A 22,369-nucleotide genomic window follows, 5' to 3' on the forward strand; every position below is an offset into this window, starting at 1 on the left:
AGAATCTGGCTTGAAGGTTCTCAGTAAAGAGATTCTGAGACAATGCTTGTCCAACTTTAAAAAAATCACCTGAAGGGCATAATAAGCCCTAGAATCCTGTACCCACCCCAAGATACTGGTTTAGTAAGTCCAGGATGGAGCCTGAGAATGTGTGTTTCTAACAAACCCTAGGTGAAGCTGAAGTTGCCTCTCAGTGAATCTCACCTGGAGAAGTATGGGATTCATATACACCTGGCTTCCTGGAGAGATACTTCCATGTGGATTACAGCATTCATGGTTTGAAGAGTGACAACAACAAGCAAACCCAGCTCTTACTGATTGTGGAGGGGTGTTTGTCGATGTCATTCTTTTATGATGAAGTAAGGCTAATGCTTTAAATATTTAAGTCGGTTGTATTAATACTTCTCTGCCATTTTCACATGCCAACAGTTATTTTCATAGTAAAGTATGAAACATGAAACAGTGACATTTCCTTTAGGTTGGACACAGAATCAGGGAAGCCTAGAGCTGGAAGAGACTGTAGTGGGTGCCTCATTTTGAGTGATCTAGGTGGCTTAGATCACTGCCAAGACTATAAGGTATATTGTAGACAGGAAAAAGCAACATTGATTTTCTACTTACTCTCAGCCAGGTTCTCTTCTAAGTGCTTCACATTAGCAATTAATTTGATCCAGACAATAACCCTTTGTGGTGGGTGCTAGTAGCTATTATTCCTACATCACAGATAATGAAATGGAGGTGCAGAAGGCTAAATCATGCTGTGCCTAGGGCCACACAGACCCTCAGTAGCAGAACCCAGAAGTAAATGCAGGCAGTCTGCCCGGAGACCATGCTCTTGAGCTCTATCTAGGCTGAATGCTGGCCGTGACATTGACATTTTCAAGATGAGAAACAGAATTGACGGCTGCTTGCAGTCGCGATAGGTCTCTCTTTCTGCAGTCTCATCTTTTGATTCTTCTCGCCTCTTAGAGGAGATACTGACTGACATTAACACCTGTCTCCTACCCTCCCCTCACGCTGAAACGGTCTCAGTGGCTCAGGCACAGATGAGGCATGAGTGGGCTGTGGATCCGTCTGTCTTTAGCTGATGACTGCCATGGTGGCGTTAATTGTTGCCTCTGATCTCTATGGATTCTCTGGGTAGAGACAGATGACGGTGTGCAGGAATGTGAATCTCTTCACTCCACTGTGTTAGTGTGTACCAGTAAGGAAAGCATCGAGCACCTTTTAGTGGCTGTGCAATGATTAATGTCAGTCAATAACACTGCCTTACCCTGTATATATTCCGACTGTGATTGTGCCATTGATTTTTTTATTGGCAAACCGTACCAAAAATGATTCTGTAATAAAACTCATAGTTATTTATTCACAGCTGTTGAGAGCAGTGGACAGGACAATGTCTGTCCGATAGATGGAAGGGCTCAGTTTTGTTTTAAGCTGAAGCTCTTCACTTCTGTAGGTTTCAGGCCTTGGGTGCCTGAAATGCAAACGGTGCTGATTCTCAGTTATTACAACAATTATTTCATAGGAATGATAAGAATTGTAAAGCTGAACACTCATAATCAGATTCACAAGGCAGGGGTGAGGAGGATAAAAATGAGAAGGGAAAGAGCCCTAGACTTGAACATGTGGGAAAACATTTGGATTTTGCCACAGATTAGCCTGAGCAAGTCATTTGTCCTCTTTTGGTTTGCGTTTCTCGTCTGTAAAATGGAGCTTCTGATAGCACTCCCCACTCCGACTAGTTTACAAGGTTGTTGCTGAGCAAACGGCATGATGCCATCAAAGTACTTCCTGCAAGGAGTGTGCCGACCTGGCTGTGGCTGCCCTATGTGCTCACCTCAACACCATCACATTACATTTTCTCCTGCCTCTTCCATCTTCTTCTCTGTAATCTACATCTGAAGTCCAAAAGCTGGAGGAGAGAACAGAGGTCAACTACCTTTTCTATGCTGTAAGACTTAAAATGTTGATATTGGTTTTCAAATACAAATATCAATTCTTCCCCTTTCTACACACACTGACCCCTCACCCCAAGCAAAAAGCCCAACTTCATTGTTATTTTAAGTTGTCCCGTGAAGTGGAAGCCAGACACAAATGCTCTGAAGCAACCGTGATTACGTCTGTGTAGCTGGTGTGCATGCACTGCTGACTGGGCTGGCTTGATGAGAGGGAAGGTCCAGGCCACAGGACTGCCAAGACACACTGTCCCAGTGCCCCGGTTCCAGGTTGGGACTGAGAACATCTTCCATTGCTCCCGCAGGATGGGGGATGCTGTGACAGCCATTGGCTGTGGACCAGGATGCTGAAGAGGTCAGCGGTGGCTGGGAGTGGGAGAAGTGCCACCCTTCAGGAATCCATCAAGATCCACCATGTTTGCAATTTCGGCACAGTTAGAAATCAAAGCTCCAGGAATAGTGCTTTGGATGGAGTATGTGATAGGTTGTGGCTAGGCAGAACCATAGTGAGGAATTTAAATCACTTTATATACCCCAACCTACTTGATTCCCAAAATCATTTCATACAGAATGATTTCATACAAAAATCATTTGTATGAAAAAGGATCGGAGAAAATGTCCCCCTGATTGGGGTGACTTTGCTAAAATCACACAGAGATCCTGAATGACTTCATTGACGTGTTTAAACTTCAAAACAAAGCTTTACCTTTCCCGACACATATATCTTAGCATTTGAGTATGCAGTATTTTGTATTATTAAACATTAAAAATTTCATCCAACCTGTTTGTCATGTCCAGAAAAACTTACAGAACCAGAAATTCAATAGTAAATATTGTCATTATCACAGAAGTCCCAGACATGTGGGATTCATATACACCTGGCTTCCTAGAGAGATACTTCCATGTGGATTACAGCATTCACGGTTTGAAGAGTGACAACAACAAGCGAACCCAGCTCTTACTGATTGTGGAGGGGTGTTCGTCAATGTCATTCTTTTATGATGAAGTAAGGCTAATGCTTTAAATATTTAAGTTGGTTGTATTAGATACTTCCCTGCCATTTTCACATGCCAACAGTTGTTTTAATAGTAAAGTATGAAACATGAAACAGTGACATTTCCTTTATTAAAATGCATGTATGATCTATTGAATATTCTAATTCTAAAAGCATAAGCATATAAAAAATAACAAAATTAAATGGTATTTTTTTCTACCCAAATTATGGAATTGGCAAGAAAAAAAAAAAGATGTTTTTTACCTAAAACCAAAGGGGGAAAAGGTAGTTGGGAGAAGAAGGAAAAAAAGAGAAGATAATAAATTAGTCTGGAATGTTTCCAGATCACTAAGACTCATTATTTCCTCCTGGCCCCTCCAAAAGAGCACAAGGCCATTAAAAGCTACTTACAGCAATGGAAGTTAACATGCCTACAGGGCTACACAGATAACGTAGGCAAGCGAGGGCAGCCAGGTATAAGAAAAGTCAGAGAGTTTTTGTGTCTTTTCGTTGTTTTACCTTTGATAGAGACATGGTTTATAGAGCTTTTCCTGACTATAAGAAAAACAGCAGTATGGTCAATGATAAATGGCACCTGCACCTTGGCATAAGTATTGAAGGACAACACAGTAGTGGGGGATCCCAATGTCTGAGAGCAGCTGCAGCTCCCCTTCAAACATCTAAGTGATGACTGCTTCATGGGAATACAAGCCTTCATTCTTTTGAATTTTCAAGAAACGTCAGAATCTGATTTTTTTTATATGTTATATATATTATAAAATATGATTTTAAAATATTGGCTTAATTCTGAAAAGTATGCTCATCAAACAATACACATCTGTGGGCTAGCTCTGGTCTGAATATCTTGTGTTCTGGCTTCTGCTTTAAAGAAACAAAGTATCTCCATGTACTCATAGCTTCTCTCTACATATGATCTAAGAGAAACATCAGGTCGAAGTTACTGAGATGTTCCTGTCAAGCCGATTTCCTAGGAATGTAAGAAATGCCATATTGAGTCAGATCAATGGTCTAATCTGCTCAATATTTTGTTTCTCAGAGTGGCACCAAGGGCCAATTGGGAAAGATTTAGAGCCCAATTTCTTTGATGCTAGGCTCAGAAAGTTAGAGGAGTCCCTCAAACATTTTTTATTTTCTTCCTTCTGATTTATAAAATATTTCAAGTGTAGGGTGTAACAGAATAAATAATGCATCTCCTAGCTTTAACAAAACTTAACATGATTATATTCTTTCAGATATATATTTTTTCAGTTTTGAAATAGAATGTGAATGTACTGATGCTCTCGGTCATCACTTTTTCCCCAGTGGTAGCCATTATCCTGAACTTCATGTTGATCACTTCCCTGCGTGTCTACTTAGCTTAAAAAATTGTAAATCTTCCACCCATTATTCTAGCCTAAAACCCTGAAGTACTTACAGGTATAGGCACAACCTGAACAACTTCTTAAGTTGTGGGAAAAGCAAATTCAGAAGTAAGGGGACCATGGTTAAGCCATTTCATCTTTCCACAGGCTGTTTCCTCCTGGGATGATGATCTTTGTCCCCCACCCAACTCATGTGAGATGGCAATATTCATTCACAATAATGTGAACAAAATGTTCTTTGGAAAAAGATAAAGTGTTATCCACATGCAAGCTTCTAGCACTTTTATTAATGAATTCCTTATGTGTCTTACTCCCTTTACAGAGTAATACTTTATTTGTCCTGAAAGCGAAGGGAAGGGCTCCTGCTCATAATGAACTAATACTTTCCTCCCTGGCTCGATTTTATAAACTTTGACTATAGCCCTTCTCAGCCTTCATCTTTCTAGATAAACAGATAGGATTGTTTTATGCTTTCCCAATGAGAAAAGTATTCTATTAGAATTTTCATAATTGTTCTTCTAAGTCTTTACTAAGTCTGTTACTTTCTTTTTGGAGGCACAGTAGCCAAAATTGCCTACAGCATTACAGGTGCAAAAAGGTTTGCATTAGGTGAAGATTTATTAAAGCACTCGGCAAAGAAAATTGCACTGGAGTAAAAAACAAAACAAAACCTAACCATATCAAAGTGACAATGAGATACCACTTCATGCCCATCAGGATGGCTGCTATTAAAAACAAACCCAGAAAATAACAAGTGTGGGCACGGATGTGGAAAAACTATGACACTTGTGCTCAGCTGGAGGGAACGTAACATGGTGAGTTGCTATGGAGCACAGTAAGGTGGTTCCTCAAAGTAATAAAAATAAAAGTATCATATGATCCAGCAATTCCACTTCTGGGTATAGCTCCAAAATAACTAAAAGCAAGGTCTTGAAGAGCTCTTTGTACACCCACGTTCACAGCAGCATTATCCACAATAGGGAAAAGGAGGAAGCAACTCAAATTTCCAACAGTGGATGAACGGGTTAAAAAAATGTGGTACATATATACGACGAAAAGTTATCAGCATTAAAAAGGAAGGACACTCTGACACATGTTACAACATGGATGAGCCTTGAGGTCATGAGGGTAAGTAAAATAAGCCAGTCATAAAAAGATAAATGGTGTATGATTTCACCCATATGAGGTACCTAGAGTAGTCAAATCCACAAAGACAGAAAGTAGAGTGATAGTTGCCAGGATTGAGGGAGAGAGAAACGGGAGTTGCTGTTTAATGGGTATAGGGTTTTACTTTTGTAAGATGAAAAGAGTTCTGGAGATGGGTTGCACACCAATGTAAATGTACTTAACAGTACTGAACTGTACACTTAAAAATGGTTAAGATGGTAAAAAAACAAAAACAAAACAACCAACACCCAAAATCTAGAGCAATAATGTTCTAGAAGGATTATGAGCACATTACAGAAAAATGAGGAAAAGTCTCCATCAAGTGGGAACCACTACCAAAAGCATGACTTTTTTTTTTTTTTTTTGAGATGGAGTCTCGCTCTGTCGCCCAGGCTGGAGTGCAGTGGTGCGACCTCAGCTCACTGCAAGCTCCGCCTCCCGGGTTCACGCCATTCTCCTGCCTCAGCCTCCCGAGTAGCTCGGACTACAGGCGCCTGCCACCATGCCCGGTTCATTTTTTGTATTTTTAGTAGAGACGAGGTTTCACCGTGTTAGCCAGGATGGTCTCGATCTCCTGACCTCGTGATCCGCCCATCTCGGCCTCCCAAAGTGCTGGGATTACAGGCGTGAGCCACCGCACCCGGCCAAGAGCATGACTTTTCTGCCAAGAAAGGAGGTTTTTTCTGGACCTCCAACCCACAGTTCACTGTGGTTCCTAGTCATTTTGTTTTTGCCTGTGGCCCATCTTCTGCTTCTGTTCCCTCTCTCCCAGAACCTAAAATATTATGCATTTGCAGATTGTTTTGAGGAGGTGCTTAATAATTATTTGTAGATGGCTGATTAACGGAAGGGATAGTGGTTAAATATGTAGCTGTGGAGACTCAGATCTAATACAGGTCTGGGTTTCACAATTTACTTGCTCACCACAAGCTACATGACTTCTCTAAGCCTCATTTTTCTCATACCTAAATCAAAGAGAGAATAGTAACTGCTTCCTAGAGTTACTGTGAGGGTTAAATAAGCTAGTTCTTTTTTTGTTTTGAAACGGAGTCTCGCTCTGTAGCCCAGGCTGGAGTGCAATGGCACGGTCTCGGCTCACTGCAACCTCTGCCTCACGGGTCAAGCAATTCTCCTGCCTCAGCCTCCTGAGTAGCTGCGATTACAGGTGCCTGCCACCACACCTGGCTAATTTTTGTACTTTTAGTACAGACGGGGTTTCACTGTGTTGGCCAGGCTGATCTTGAACTACTGACCTCAGGTGATCTGCCTGCCTCGGCCTCCCGAAGTGCTGGGATTACAGGCGAGAGCCACCACGCCCAACTAATGAGCTAGTTCTTAGCATGTTATCTGGCTAGAACATCAAGGAAGGAGTTAAAGGCAAATATGTAGGAAATATCTGGGTGGACTGATCCTGGTCTATAACCCTTCATCATGATATTCACATGCCTCCAACAGAAGGCAATACTTGGTAACTGCTCAGAAAATATTTACTGGATGAGTAAATGAACTATAGGACAAGGCTGAAAATTTGAATTTTGTTAAAAAAATAGTTATGAGCAATTTCTTAATATATTTTAAAGACAGTGCTGTATATTGAAGAGGTAGATCATGATGAATACTTTTATTTATTTCTAGGAATTTTAGCTTGTTTAGAGCCTTATGGGTCAATTTCAAGTTAGTTTAGTGCCCACTATATTCCCGGACACTAGGAGTGCATGAGGAGTGCAACATAAAACACACCCTTGCTCTCTGGTTGATCTTGGTCAAGTGGAAGGGACAGGCATGGAAGGGTATGGTGGAATGAGCACCATGCTGGAGTCATGTTCTTGGGGTGCAAAGGAAAGTTCCATCAATGCTGCTGGAGGGGAGGGTGGTTTCGGTTTGGGAACACCAAGCCCATGACATGAACTGGGTTATGAAGAACAGGTAGGGTTTCTCCAGGTGGAGAAAGAGGAAAAGGCAGAGGGGACGAGATGTGCAAAGGCGTGGATAGAGGCGAGGGGGGTGAAGCCACCAGACACCTTTGGGGACATGGCAATTGTGTTTATTAAGCACAGAGTGAAAGTGGAGGGAAGGGAAACAGCCTTGGGGACAGGCAGGGGCCGCATGGCTCAGAACTCATTTGCCCACAGAGGAGAAGGGCATAATCTCATGGCAAAGGGAAACTACAGAAGGCACTTAAGCAGAAAAGTGATCTGATCAGAGAGATACTTGAAAGATAACTCTGGCAACTGAGTGAAGGGTGGGCAAGAGAGGCCAAGACTAGAGGAGGCAGGCAGGCCAGGTGACAAACCAGTGAGGGAAAAACTGGGAGAGATGAGAGGATCCAGAGATCTCACCTGTAGCAAAAGCGATGGATGGGTGAGACGTTAAGGAAGGTGAGTTCAGGTGTGAGGTCAAGCAGAGGGCAAGGATGTGTTTAACACTGCAATCCTCATGCGGAGACTGTGCTATTAACACATTAGGCACTAAACTAACTTGAAATGGACCCACAAGGCTCTAAAAAAGCTAAAATTACTTGCTCTGTAAGTGAATGAAGACATTTAAACCACCACTTACGTACATACTAACATCACATGTGCTAAATACATACTCATGTATGTGTGACACCTTTCATTTTGGCCTGTCGCCTGAAAATCAATACCCTTGTTAAAAAAAAAAAAAAAAAAGTTGGGTTGACTCCGCAAACCAACGTCAACAATAATGACCTCTGCTGGCTTTTTAGCGCATTTGCTTCCAGCTGAACCCAAGAAATTAACTTTACTGGGACCCCACCGTCTGGTTTCAAGTGGGAAACCAAAGTCCCCTTCCATGGAGACCAAGTGCCAGCATGGAGAGTTTTGTCCTCAAGAACCTGAGCCGCAGGAGCTCGGTAAAGAAGCCCAGCATGCTCTGCTAGAAGATTCAACTACCAGTCAGGTTGAATGTGATGGCTAAGCACAGCTGCGTGATGCCTGAGAGCAAGGAATTTGGGTTCAGGAAAGGAAATGAGGAGTGGTAGTGACAACTTCTAGGGGCAAGCTTTCTATCTGCCTTGCACTAGGTGGACTAGAAGAATTGGCCCTCGGCTTATGAATAAGACCCTAGGGCTGGGCCATTGAAGATGGTGAGAAGATAAGAAACCCAATCAGATGATATAGAAGGTAAGTTAGAATCACTAGATTCTGGCAGGCTTTCTGGGTGCTCTACAATTAGCCTAGGCAAGCTAAATAAAAAAGCATCATATCTAAGATAGTAGTAAGTGAATTCTCTACCAAAAGACATATAGAACACTGCAACTTTCAATTACCTAACAATTACTATAACAAACTGTGAATAAGTAATCCACTCTAATAATAACAACCACTGAAAGTTCCTTTAGTATCAGTCTATATTCATATCCAATGCATAGAATTACAGTCACATCCTCATACTCTTTGGAACAACTTTGCCCAAATATTTTTACAAAGTCTTAACTGAGGGCTTTCAATCCTTTACTTCTATAGTCTTCAGTGCTGACCCTCTTTCTCCATTGTCCTACTCCCCCAGGCCCCTTCCCCGACCATTTCAAAAACATAACATCAGAAAAGTAATGCTGAAACACAAACCAAATGCCTTATGATCAATACAAGTTCATTGCATAAACCAGGGTGTTGGTTAATGTACAATAATTAAGTGCAAAACCTCAAAATGTCTACTGATAATTCTGAGACTCGATAAATCATCTGAACAAAAGAGACTAACAAGTGAAGAGTCCAGTGTCTCACCCAGCTCCACATCTTGATCATCGGTAAGCACAAGAATAATGTTGGGTCGGATGTTTTTTCGTTCCTGCTGTATCCGTCCTCTGAACCTCGGGGATCTGACAGTCGAACAGAGGCTTCCCAGCAATTCTGTGCCCAGGACAGCCAAAACCAGAGCACAGCAAGAATACTTCATTGTATTTTGTCCAATGTTGCAAAACTGACAAAATGTCTCCGTCTCCTGATTTCTGGAGTTCTGGGCAGTCAGAGAAAAACGGAGACGGTGAGACTAAAATGAAATCCAAACTCCAAGCACAGTTGCAGAGAAAGGGCTACAAATAAGTCAGTATTGGCACATAAGCTGGCAGAGACAGGGTTGCACATGAGTCAGAAATAGCAAACCCTCACAAGTGCTGGGTAGTTTTTTAAGCACTTGATTATTTTGCAAATTCACTTTTGTCCTTTATTCTCATTCCAACTTTTCCTATTTCAATTCATTGCCAAAATAGAATTTCCAACACAGAGCTCAAATGTAAAAGCTTTCTGACAAGAGCTAATACCTTGAATTAGGTATCCTGGTTGAATAATCAATCTCTATTCTCAGAGGTATTCAGAACATCTGCAGATAGGGTCCTGGAAGGGGGAGAAAAAAATACAAAGGAAATATCAGTCAATGATTTTAAAAACAGATTTTCGATCTGAAGTAGTCTCTTGCAACAGCATATTATATGTGTATATATTATATATATTTTTTCTTCTGTGCTCCAAAAGGGAGGAACAGAAGGAAACAACTTTCAGAACTGCTAACAAATGATTCAAATGCTGTCTTCATTTCATAATCAGCTCCATAAAAGGGTGGTAAGGTATCACCCTGCTCACACTCTGACAGTACTTTACACATCCCCAACAGAGCTGACGATCGATTAGGAAGAGCCAGCAGTGCCAGGGAAACCACAGAGCATTGGGAATGAGTGTTTGCATGTGGGGAGCAGATGGCACAAGGGGCGTGTTGGGGAGTGCTGACTCACCCGCATGTGACACTGAGTACCTAGCAAGCAGAATGAAACACACACCTGTCATTTGTCATCTGCATTATATCATTCACTACCCCAGAGAGTCTTTTCTGCTGACAAAGACTTCATAGTAAGTGACTGGGACAATTTTTTTCCAGCCTCTGAAAACCTCCTCACTGTCCCCCAACAATCAATCACCAGAAGGAAAAGGTGCTTCCTCCGTGCAAGGCTGGTTCCTCTGTCCCGCTCATGTCCTCAGCTTGTGTGGGCACCTACATGGACAGAGCCCTCTCTCGACTGTCAGTCACCAGGCTTATTGTTGGTGAGACCGGTAAGGCACAGATAGCACAGGGGTTTCGCTTTGTCGCAGATCTTAAACCTGTGAAGCAAAATGATTCATTGGCCCCGAGGCTGGAGTCAGCGGCTACCCTTCCACATTAAAAAATAAATAAATAAAATCCAGAAGGGTGAGCTGCAAAGTCTTTGCAAAGCTGCACAGAAGGAGGCTTTTGAAAGGGTTGGAAAAATGCCCCTCTCACTTTGGAACACTAACCTGCTGAAAGCTTTTCTCTTGGAAAGATAGCAAAGGGCTCATTAAAAAAATAAAATCTTTCTCTCATATGTCATGAGGGAACATCTTTATGGGAATTTAGGCTGCCCTAAAATTAATTAGATAGTAGTCTGTTTCATCAGCCACTCAGTCCCCATACACCTGAGAATGTGTATTTTGATCTGCAACAATAAACTGGCATTGGATAAGTAGCCATAACTAATTAAGTGTAAGCATCACATAGCAGGAGGAAAGGGCTCCATCTCTCAACTTCATGCCCTTAATTCTGGAGGGTGACGGGGGTAGTGAAAGAAGAAAGACTGGGTATTGTTTACCTCTACCATACACATTATTTTGTTTTACAGAAACACACACACGTATCCCCATTATTTTAAACTTTATGCGCTGTTTTGTAAACAGTTCTAATGCTTTTCACTCTGCAGCCTGTAATTATACTGCAAGAGAGAGAAAGAGACAAGAAGAAATTGGTTTTTAAACAAAACTCTAGTGTCTGCAGCGAGGCAGTCCTGACTACATTGTCTGCAACAAACAAGCCTGCTCCAATTGATAACGCAGCTCTGTAGAAGTCACTAATGTAAGATTTGGTGCTTTCTTCTTCATAACTCAGGGTGATTCCACAGTGATTGCTGTGCATGCTGAACACTGAAAGCCTGCAATTATTCTGCACTGACTGTTTGGTTTCTGTGCATTTGTTTTAAATCGTGAGAAACTTGATACAGGCATGAAGGGACAGGAAAACTAAAGTAATAAAATGATAAACAATGGCTTGTTCTCAAAAAGCGTGGGTCAGGCTAAATAGTTAAATACAGAAATTTCTTAGAGGTTGGTTCTTTAAGTAGCAAAAACTGCTCACCTCTCAAAGCCTGCAGAGGTGTGTGAAGGGAGAGTTTGTGAAGAGGGCCTTTGTGCATTCACTATACTGTAAACTGTAAACAAACCTCTGCTGATGGTAGCAACCTGGTAGGAACAGTTACAGGCTCACTGCGTTAGACAAACAGTGGCATTCGAGTTTAAATAATCAGCAATACAAGAAACTGAAAGTTCCTGACAATTCAGATGCTGATAACCTTTGCTGGAACCCAATCAACATTGCTAGTTATTCTTTTCTTTATCTTATTTACTTTACTTCTTCCTTTAGGAAACAGCAAATTAGCTTTAATGATACCTTTGTATAAACTACATCAAAAATCATTTCCTAATATGGAAAAGAGAGAGTGGTTTTTTCCTATGAAGTGAACTTCCCTTCTGGTGAATGAAAAGTGCAGAAAAGATCTATATTTTTTTCTGCCACAGTTTATCTTATTTTTTTTAATTAAAATTTTTATTTTTATTGACAAATGATAATAGTATATATTTACGGGGTTCAATTTGATGTTTTGATATATGTGTGCATTGTGGAATGATTATACCAAGCTAATTAACATGTCTATCTCCTCACATGCTTATCTTTTTTTTGTGGTGAGAACATTTAAGAATCTATTCTGTTAGCATTTTTGAAACATACAATTAATTCATTGTTATTAACTGTGGTCACCTTGCTGGGCAACAGATCTTTAGAGTTTATTCCTCCTGTCTCACTAGAACTTTGGACCTTTTGGTCAGCTTCTCCCCACCACCACCAACATTCAATTCAGGGAATTCATACCTACAAGGATTTACATTAAATGGTCAAGAAAATTGAATGTTTTGACTAGTCTGGCCAGCACAAGTCCTCTCTCTATCTCACCTTCCTTCACTAAAACACACAAAACATGCCACTCTAGAAACACTGCACACAGACAATTCTTTATTCAAAAATGACCTTTTAAAGCCTGTCATCCTCTTACTGCCTGGTTTCCAGCTCTAGAAGGAAAAGAAGTAAAGAAGGGAAAAAAGTCCTGACAGACAAAATGTGGAGCTTGACAGAAAAGACAAGGATGCAATGTTTGAATTGGATACTTTGTGGTGGACAACAAGAGTCCTTAGAGACTAACAATTTGTCTTGAGAAAGTGTAGAAAATGAAAGAAATGTAGAAAGGTTTTTCTCACACATACAGAGTGAGTTTGAAGAACAGTGTTCTATTCTTCACCAATCAAGACCAGGATATAAGTTGCTTTTACTCCAAGCCATAAAATGAAAACAGCAGTTGTAGTTATGGTCAATTGGTGTGGAAAGTTTACAAGACTTTGTTTAGGGTGGCTTAGGGTGGTCAAGCCAAACTATAAAAGTGGCATTAAATGTTTTAAGCCACACGTAAAAGAAAAAGAAAAAAAAAAGACTGGAAAGATGTCTAGCCAACTGGATAGAAAGTATAGGTCACATATGTTTGTTCCACAATACCCCAATCTAAACTGAAGCCCTGTTGCTCCCAAAGGTTTAAGGGGACCTCTGTCTTCCCCAATCCCCCTTTTGGCTGGGCAGCTTGGTGCTAGGTCTCTAGAGGGGATGGTGGCCAATATATCAAAAGCATCTTGCTTTTGTCCACAGCAGCAATGTCCAAAGTATAGTTTGGGACATCTGGAGGAACTTGTGACCCTTTTGGGAGGTTCATGAGGTCAGAACTATTTGGATAAGAATACTGACACATTATTTGCTTTCTTCACTGTGCTGACATTTCTACAGATGGCATAAGAGCAATGGTGGGTAGAACTGCTTTCCGCTTTTGTCTTAGCATGAATGATAAAAGCTTCACATATAGTAAAAACAAACCAACGAAAACAACAACAACAAAACCAGCTTCACTTAAGATGAAGCAGTAAAATCACTAATTTTGTTAAACCTTGACCTTGAGTACACATTTTTTCTTTTCACTGTCATGTTTTCTGAGATAAGAGGTTCACACAAAGTCCCTTGGTGGCTGGGGGAGTATGATGGCTGTCTTGAGGAAAAGCATGAAGGTGGCTGAGCTGCAAGTTAAAAAGAAAAATGAAACAGTACTTTTACTTAAAAGAATTTTTTGAACTTGGGTATTTGGCAGACATTTTCTCAAATAATGAATGAAATGAGCCTATCATTTCAAGGGAAACAATTGACAGTGTTTGTTACCAATGACAGAAATCTACCTTTCAAGTTAAAATTAGAATTCTGGAAAACTTGTATACTACACTTGGCAGACTCCCAATAAGTAAAACTTTTTCTGATGACGATGGGAGTGATGTTAACAAATGTTATTTTTTGATATTGTAAAATGAAATGAGTCAACATTTAGAATATTTGCATAGTTCAGTGAACCAAATTTCCCAAATAATCACAGTGCTACAAAATCTTACATGAGTAAAAAATTCATTGGAAGTACAAGATGACCACTGGATTCTATTGTAACAGAATGAAAAGTTCACTGATATGGCTTCAGATTTCTTAATACAACTAACCTTTAATGAATTATCACTTGCCAAGTTTTGTTGTAGTATCAGAAAATATCTATGAGTATCTGAAAAAGCTATTAAAATGCTTCTACTTTCCAACTACTTATTCATGTGACTCTGGATTTTATTACTGTACTTCAGCCAGAACAGTGCATTTCAACAGATTGAATGTAGAAGCAGAAATAAGAATTCGACTTTCTTCTTTTCAGATAAACATTAAAGAGATTTGCAAAAATGTAAAATGAATTCATAATTTATTCACATTTTTTTTGTTTGGAAAGTATAGTTATTTTTTATAAAATATATCATTTAGGTTAACATGTAATAGATTTATTATTTTCAAAAGAATCAAATATTTGAAAATGTTCTCAGTTTTCACTTCTAAGTATTAATAATTATAATTCACGTAAAAACTGTTGGGGCAAGGGTCCTCAATAAATTTTAATTATATAAAGGGATACTGAGACCAACTAATGGGTTTGAGAATTGCTGGCTTATAGTGTACCTTGTTCTATAGTTAAGCCCAGACTCTCACATTTAAGGCTGTAGGTCTGGCCCTCGTCACAAGCTTCTCATTTACTTTTTTTCCTTAAAGCCTTGAAACTGTCCTCAGTTCTAAATGCCTGGTCTCAGATAAAAGTTGTTGATGAGTGATAAAATTCTGTGTTTTTTATTACCCAAGGATAACACAAAATTTTACAAATGAATGCCCACGCATCTGAAGTATGCAAGGGACAGGGTCAGAACAACCCACTCGCCACAGAAATAAACCTCTCTAGGATGGGGCAAAAGAATTATTTCTAGTACAAATCAATGGCACTTTATAGTTAGGCCAGAGAAAAAAGGGACACCATAACCAGTTGAAACAGCACGGGCAGGGGAGATTATGCAGTTATGTGAAGCTGAATTTAGCCAGAACACACTTAGATTATTGTCAGAGGCAAGCAAAGTAGAATTACACCAGCAAGAAGCTGGTACCCACATCTCATCCTCCCATCCCACATTGCTGTCTACATACATTTCTTAGGATCAGTTAGCATGGCCCTTTCCCCTTAATTTTGGCATTTGAGTCTCCCAGAGATTACTTATTTTCTTTAGAGTAAGCCTTCAGGATGTGCTATCTTCTTTATAAGATATGCGAATCCATGAAGAAGCTAATTTCTTCTTTTAACAACCCCACAGCTGGCAAGTTCACCTACTGTTAATCTCCAGAAAGCCTGTTTCCTGGTCTAATTTATTACAACTCCAAGCAAAGAAGATAGACAATCATCCCCTCCTGGTGTAGTAACACTTTTATTCTCCTCCAATAATAAATCCTCTTCCAACAAACAATAACAGCTGAAAAGTGTATGCCTGTGACCTGGAGCGCCTGTGGGGAAATATTTGGCTAAATGATGAGATCTTCCTTTCTCCTCTCCTTCTACCACCCAACACTGTGAATCTTGAAATTGGAAGGAATCTTCAAAGCTCATCTATTCACACAGTGGTGAGTGTTGGTTATCCCTGGTGTATGGTGAGGGAGAGGGACAGATTTTATCTTTTGGCTTAATTCATGTATGTATTGAATTTTTTGAATAATCTGTTGCATTACAAAACATAGAAATAAATAAACTTAAGTTTTCTAGGTTTTCTCTCTGTCTTCTCAGGGAGGAAGAAAATAAATGGAGTTGAAGAGTGAGAAGGATGCAGTGAGAGTTGAAGAGTGAGAAGGATGAAGTGAGAAATGTACGCTTGAGACTCTGCCTCATAAAAGCAGGAACTAAAACCATATAAAAACAAGCTTCCAAAGGGCATTTTAGAGAATGCATAAAGTCCAAATTAAAATTTGTCCCGCTTCTTTCAGATGAAATTAACAAGGCAAAGGAAAACAAAGTGATCTAGATATTATGAAAACCACCAGAAGAACTCAATATTCCTGAAGCATATGTTACAAAGTGTCTAAAGGGACTAATAATGGTCATTGGTGACCAATTGTGGTCCAAATGATCAATGGTTTCAATGGTGGCAGTGAGATCCATGAGAATGAGAACAAAGAGACAACTGGATTTCCAAAAGAAGAGGCATTGGAAACTTCAGGTAAAGTGGATTTGCATGAAATACTATGCAGCCATAAAAAGGAACAAGATCATGTCCTTTGCAGGGACATGGATGAACTTGGAAGCCATTATCCTAAGCAAACTAACTGAGGAAACAGAAAACCAAACAGCACATGTTCTCACTTATAAGTGGGAGGTGAATGATGAGAACACATGGATCCATGTGGGGGAACAGCACATGCTGGGGCCTGTTGGGGGGTCTTTAGGGTTGGGGGAGGGAGAGCATCAGGAAGAATAGCTAATGGATGCTGGGCTTAATACCTAGATAATGGGATGACATGTGCAGCAAGCCACCATGACACACGTTTACCTGTGTAACAAACCTGCACGTCCTGCACATGTACCCCTGAACTTAAAATAAAAGTTGATGAAAAAACATAAAGTGGGTTTGGTGGAAGGGCAGCAATATTGTTAAAAAGAACTAGAATGTGGTCTTGGGCATCTTAGCTAGGTCTTAAAACATATGGTTTATTACATTAAATTTCATTAAATTTGCTTTTGGCTTTATATATTTATGGCTTATTTGTACTGAAGTACCTTGAGATATTGCATTAGTCAGCAGAAGTAGTTTGTTGCAATAACAAAGAAATTCCAAATATGATAAAAGCATATTTGTCACTCATACTGCAAGTCACACATAGAACGGCAGAGAGCTCTGCTCTGCCCAGCCATGCATGGATGCACACTGATGGGGGCAGTGTTGTCCTGTTGCTGCAATAACTAGACCAAGAAGCAAGAGAAGTATAAGCTCAAGAATTTTGCAGGAGCTTTTCAGGGCTTCAACCTGGAAGTGACCCAGTTCACTTCTAACATTTCATTGGATGAGACTAGTCACGTGGCCCCACTCAACGGCAAGGGCACTGGAAAATTTAGTGGACCAAAGTGTTTGCTGAGCACTAATGTCTATGCCACAAACATTACATTTCACTAGTACCCCACGTCTTTCTCTTTCTCTACACGCACATACCACACACACACACACACACACACACATGCATATGCCCACACACATACTTAAGATATGTGTATAAATATATGTACCCACACACAGACACACATCTCAAGTAACGAAGAAACATAATCTTTCTCACAGTATAAAGTTCAATCATTCTTAGATACTAAAAATATACTTTCGACAGATTTGGGGATTTTTTATACATGTTTCGTTTTAGTCTGTTTTCCTGATGTACATAATCTGGTGCAATGCAAAAATTTTTAAAGTTCCACAATTCTTGAGATACATTTAAGTTGAAGTAAATATTTTTAAAAAGACAATTAGATGGTATATTTATGTTTTGAAAGCATTTCTGGAAACACTATCTTGTACTATGAGAAATGGTTTCGAAACATAAATATACCATCTGAAAATCATTTCTCGAAATACTATCTCGCAGTTGTATGTAGGAAGAGGAACACCTGACTTTACTATATAAATGAAGCTGCAGTCAAGAGAACCCCACTGGCATACTTTTTTTTTTTTTGAGATGGAGTCTTGCCTGTTGCTTAGGCTGGAGTGCAGTGGCGAAATCTTGGCTCACTGCAACCTCCGCCTCCCAGGTTCAAGTGATTCTCTTTTCTCAACCTCCCAAGTAGCTGGGATTACAGGTATGCACCACCACACCTGGCTAATTTTTATATTTTTAGTAGAGATGTGGTTTCACCGTGTTGGTAGGCTGGTCTCGAACTCCTGACCTCAAGTGATCTGCCTACCCCGGCCTCCCAAAGTGCTGGGATTACAGGCGTGAGCCACCGTGACTGGCCAATTTCTTTCTTTCTTTCTTTCTTTCTCTCTCTCTCTCTCTCTTCCTTCCTTCCTTCCTTCCTTCCTTCCTTCCTTCCTTCCTTTCTTTCTTTCTTTCTTTTTGAAAGACTAACAAGAGATACAACAGGAGATTTCTAAAACCATAATTTTCCTAACATTTATAGATTCAAATAATGAATCTGTAGTGTCTTGAAACTTTATGACATCTGTGTTAGTTTACTGGCTGGACAGAAGTTGGGAAATACTTTAGCTAATAAAAACAGCATTTTATTCTAATGTTACAAAAGAGAACCTTTATGAAGTTTTATGCATAAGAATTTATAGAATGAAAATTTTAAGAGCCACATTAGCATCCTAAACTGTTACTTATCTTATACGTAAAATAAATCTTCCTGAAAAGGCACATATTATGATCTAGGTCCACGGATATTTAAGGCAAATTTACACTCACTGTCACTGTGGAGTATCTTTATAAATAGATATTTATAGGCGGACCAGTCCTTAGAAATCTTCCGTACAAACACCCAACGGTGTTCCACTTCCAGAATTTATTTTCTCACTCATTACTCTACTTTGTTTTAAACCTTCATTTCTCAGCATACGCAAGAACAGCACTTGTCACACAAAGGAGCTGATATAATTAAACCAGATGATGGGCCCCACAAGTAAAGCCAGCCATTCATGAAAGCTGGTCACCAGAGGCCATTTCAAACAATGCGTATTTTAAAGTCATCTAAAGTAATCCCTTCTCTCTACTGATTTGGTTTCCATGAAGTCTTAAGCACATGTGTGCTGCGAAAAGGAGGTTTATTAAAACCTGATGTGATATTAGAGATTACAGTGCAACAGGGTTGGGCTGATTTTAATATCTCAGTCTTCAAAAAGAAAAGCAATCTTTAATAATATTTGCAAGCTTACTAAAACATCATGCATGGAAAGGAAGATAGATGATGTTTATTAATTAAGGAAAAACAAAAATAAAGACTGCACTCATGTTCTCTTGATTAGGGTATATATAAAATTTGCATAAAAATTGGGGGGAAACTAAAACAGTTTTCAATGATGGGTGGATTAGCCAAACACAGCAACTATTTCCAACTATAGCGAGGAGCTTGGTTTATTTGGAAAATGCTTTATAAAGTTGTGAATCTGAAGCCTAACATTCCCTCGGCTCGCTATGGTGAAACATGAAATGTGTCATAGAACAACATTTGTCAATTTCAAAATATTAATAATTGCCATCATTAATAGAAGTCTACTAAGTCTGGCTGCCTGCAAAGTTTACCAGGGCTCTTAAAGTTTACTGAGGCCTCCAGTCCTGGTGGACTTTAGATGTTTTGTTGATTTGCTGGTTCTCTCTGATCTTTCTTTCTGTTTCGTAATTGTATTTACTTTCAGTCAGGGATGAAAACACAAAGCCTTGGATTGGACATGCGTCTGGTCCTCCATATCGGGATCTCTTGCATACAGCATATCCTTGAAGTACACATAAAAGGAAAAATGTAAATGATCATAAACTGTTTTTGCGAAATCATCAAAAATGATGCTCTGGCACGCAGGCCATCTGCTTTCTGCTTTTTCTCCTTGGAATATGGCTTCTGGGAAGAGATCGTATATGAGAAAGGAGGTTAGCAAGCCTGACTTTGGAGAGCTAATGTGAAGGAGGTGTTCTGCAAAACACCTTGTGGAATCTCGATGAGTCTGAAAGGGATCTTAAAGTTCACCTCCATCAACCTTTAATGAATAAAACTTCTCACTCATCAGTGAATAGTGTCCCTGTGTAGGTAACAAGGGACCCACTAGGCCATTAGTTTAGGGTGAGATTTAAGATTAGGAAATTCTCCCTTTTATTGAACAAAAATCTTCCTTCCCCTCTTTTCTAGATGCTTAGTCATGCTCTATTCTTCTGAGCCACACAAAACAATTCTATTTTTTTTACATAACAAATGATTTAAATAATTCAAGATTGTTTCTATCTAACTCCTAAATCATCTCTTACAAAACATACCTATGTGGTGGTTTACTGGTAATTATGGGAGAGAGTTGGAAGGGATTATTTTTAATGTGGCCATTGGTTGGTTAAGTATTGGATCAATAAATCCTATAAAACTGTAGTTACACAAATAGCAAGCCAGCATATTTAATGCCCATCTGGCTCAAAGGGATTTTGACTACTGGACTACTGTAAATCAATGGTTTCCAAATTCACTAAGAAAAATGTCCTTATGTGCCACTATTTTCATGTTTGGACTAAATCCAAATCAGAAATCTTCCAAAATTTGCATAGTTAAATTGCTAATTAGTTTATTGGAGAATAAAGCCAGGCAAGAAAGATGAAGATCCAGGCTAGAGTCATAATCTGAGTACTGATTTTTTTAAAATTCCTTGACAACTTATTGATTTCCTTCTAGCAATTAGATTTTGAGGAAGCTTTTCTTCCCAAAAGAAACATCTTTACCACACTTGGCTTCTAACTTCAGAATACTGGACACTTTAAAAGAGCTACGCAAGAGAAGAACAACCCTTAAATAAAGGCCCTAGGCTCAGTACTTAATTCATAACGTGGAGTAGGGGTTCATCAGAATCACCTAGAGGTCTTGTTAATTACTCCAGCATTTTTGATTCTGGGATGAGACCTATAAAATTGATTTTTTTTTTTTTTTAGACGTAGTTTCACTCTTGTTGCCCAGGCTGGAGTGCAGTGACGGTGATCTCAGCTCACTGCAACCTCCACTTCGTGGGTTCAAGTGATTCTCCTGCCTCAGCCTCCTGAGTAGCTGGGATTACAGGTGTGCACCACCATGTCCAGTTAATTTTTGTATTTTTAGGAGAGACAAGGTTTCAGCATGTTGGCCAGGCTGGTGTCGAACTCCTGGCCTCAGGTGATCCGCCCGCCTTGGCCTCTCAAAGTGCTGGAATTACAGGAGTGAGCCGCTGTGCCCGGCCTTAAAATTGCATTTCTAGCAAGTTCCCAGGTGATGCTGATGGTGACGGTACTGGTCTAGAGTACAGCGATCAACCCACTAGCACTAACGAAAGGAAAAGTGAAGCCCAGCCAAGCAGGTGTTGCAAGTCTCTTCCATGAAGGCTGATTCCTCAGACCTTCGCATGGGCTGAAGCAGCTAAGCATTTAAAGACAGGATTATTGATACCGCCAATTATTTTGTAGCTGACAAGACTGTTTACAATCACCCCTTCCCAGAGTTGCCAAGAAGGCAAACATGCCAACACACAGTTTATCCTAGGCATCAACAACTGAAGGAGTTTTCCATGGGAGAGCCTTCACCTCCTTCAACAAGTATCCAGAAGTGTTCTTTTGAGTGGCTTTCAAATGACCAGCTAACATCTCTTTCTACGTACTCTCTTTCCATGTCTGAAGGAATAAGGTTGCTCAAATTCTTGACATATGTGAACTAACGGACTCTGACAGGGGCCAGAGCAATGCTGGAGTTTGTTACATTCATTAAACAACGGCTAAGCTTAAAGATAGGTTCACCACTCCCAGGCTGAAATTTCCATCTTAACGTAAATTATTACCAGAGATTAAGGAGGCAGAGTGAGTTACTTGGCTTTTGTTTTCATAAAGCCCTGACTCAGTTTACCAATTCTGTCCAGCCGTATCTGCCAATTGTCCTCTGTGGGCCTTTCATCACCTATAGCCTCCTCTTTGAGACAGTGGCAGGTGAATATAGTTGCAGTAGGAAACAAACTTCGAATCGATTAAACAATATGATCCAAAAAGTGTATCAAACCACCATGATAGGAAAGACACCATGACATTAGGTGCTCCTGGGAATGCTGAGCTGAATCCTTCGTCTCACACCGTGGAAGAGTAGGGAAAGGGATGCGGCCACACAAAGTGAGCTGGAAAAGTGGGGCAGGATTCACGGGGACCAGGTGCAGTGGGCTGAAATTGGGCCAAGGTCATGTTTGCAACTTTCCAAATGACTTTATCTACCTCAATTCTTATCGTAGCAACCCCAAATTGGGAAAAGTGGTCTGATACCCGGTTGAGAAGGGAAAACAATTTTGGAGCCCTAGTTTTCCAGTTGCCTGACTTCAGGAAGTAACTTCCAGCACCACACGGACTAGTGCCAGACTGAAAGGGTTCACGTCTGGTCTTCTTTCCTTCTCTCTTTTTGCTCCCTTTCCCCCACACCCCCTCATTTTATCGCCAGCTCCTCCTTCCTTCCTCAGATCCTATAGCCCCATTCTGCCCCCTGACTGCCAAAAGTCCCTCACCATTCCACCTTTTTCTTTTTGTTCTCCTGAGTTTCCAGATTCCCACAATTTCCAAGATGTGGATGACACTCAACTCTTAATAAAGAAGCAAGAATTTTTGCTAATATCAATTGAGCA

General features: G+C 40.1%; 1 protein-coding gene across 9 annotated transcripts in view; it reads right to left on the minus strand.

Annotated features, from left to right (window-relative positions):
* Nucleotides 1-22,369, minus strand: part of SULF1 (sulfatase 1) — a 201,515-nt gene that overhangs the window by 85,440 nt on the left and 93,706 nt on the right. For all 9 annotated transcript variants that reach the window (XR_009214906.1, XM_058444278.1, XM_032759604.2 and 6 more), the window contains 2 exons: nucleotides 9,784-9,856; nucleotides 9,248-9,479 (listed from right to left, as the gene is read on the minus strand). Coding sequence is in view for 8 of the 9 variants with exons in the window: in XM_058444278.1 (XP_058300261.1) it covers nucleotides 9,248-9,419 (172 nt within the window). In the remaining variant the exon portion in view is untranslated. The remainder of the gene's footprint in view (nucleotides 1-9,247; nucleotides 9,480-9,783; nucleotides 9,857-22,369) is intronic.

This window comes from Hylobates moloch, unplaced genomic scaffold (assembly GCF_009828535.3).
Source record: "Hylobates moloch isolate HMO894 unplaced genomic scaffold, HMol_V3 SCAFFOLD_9, whole genome shotgun sequence".
NCBI classification, from domain to species: domain Eukaryota; kingdom Metazoa; phylum Chordata; class Mammalia; order Primates; family Hylobatidae; genus Hylobates; species Hylobates moloch.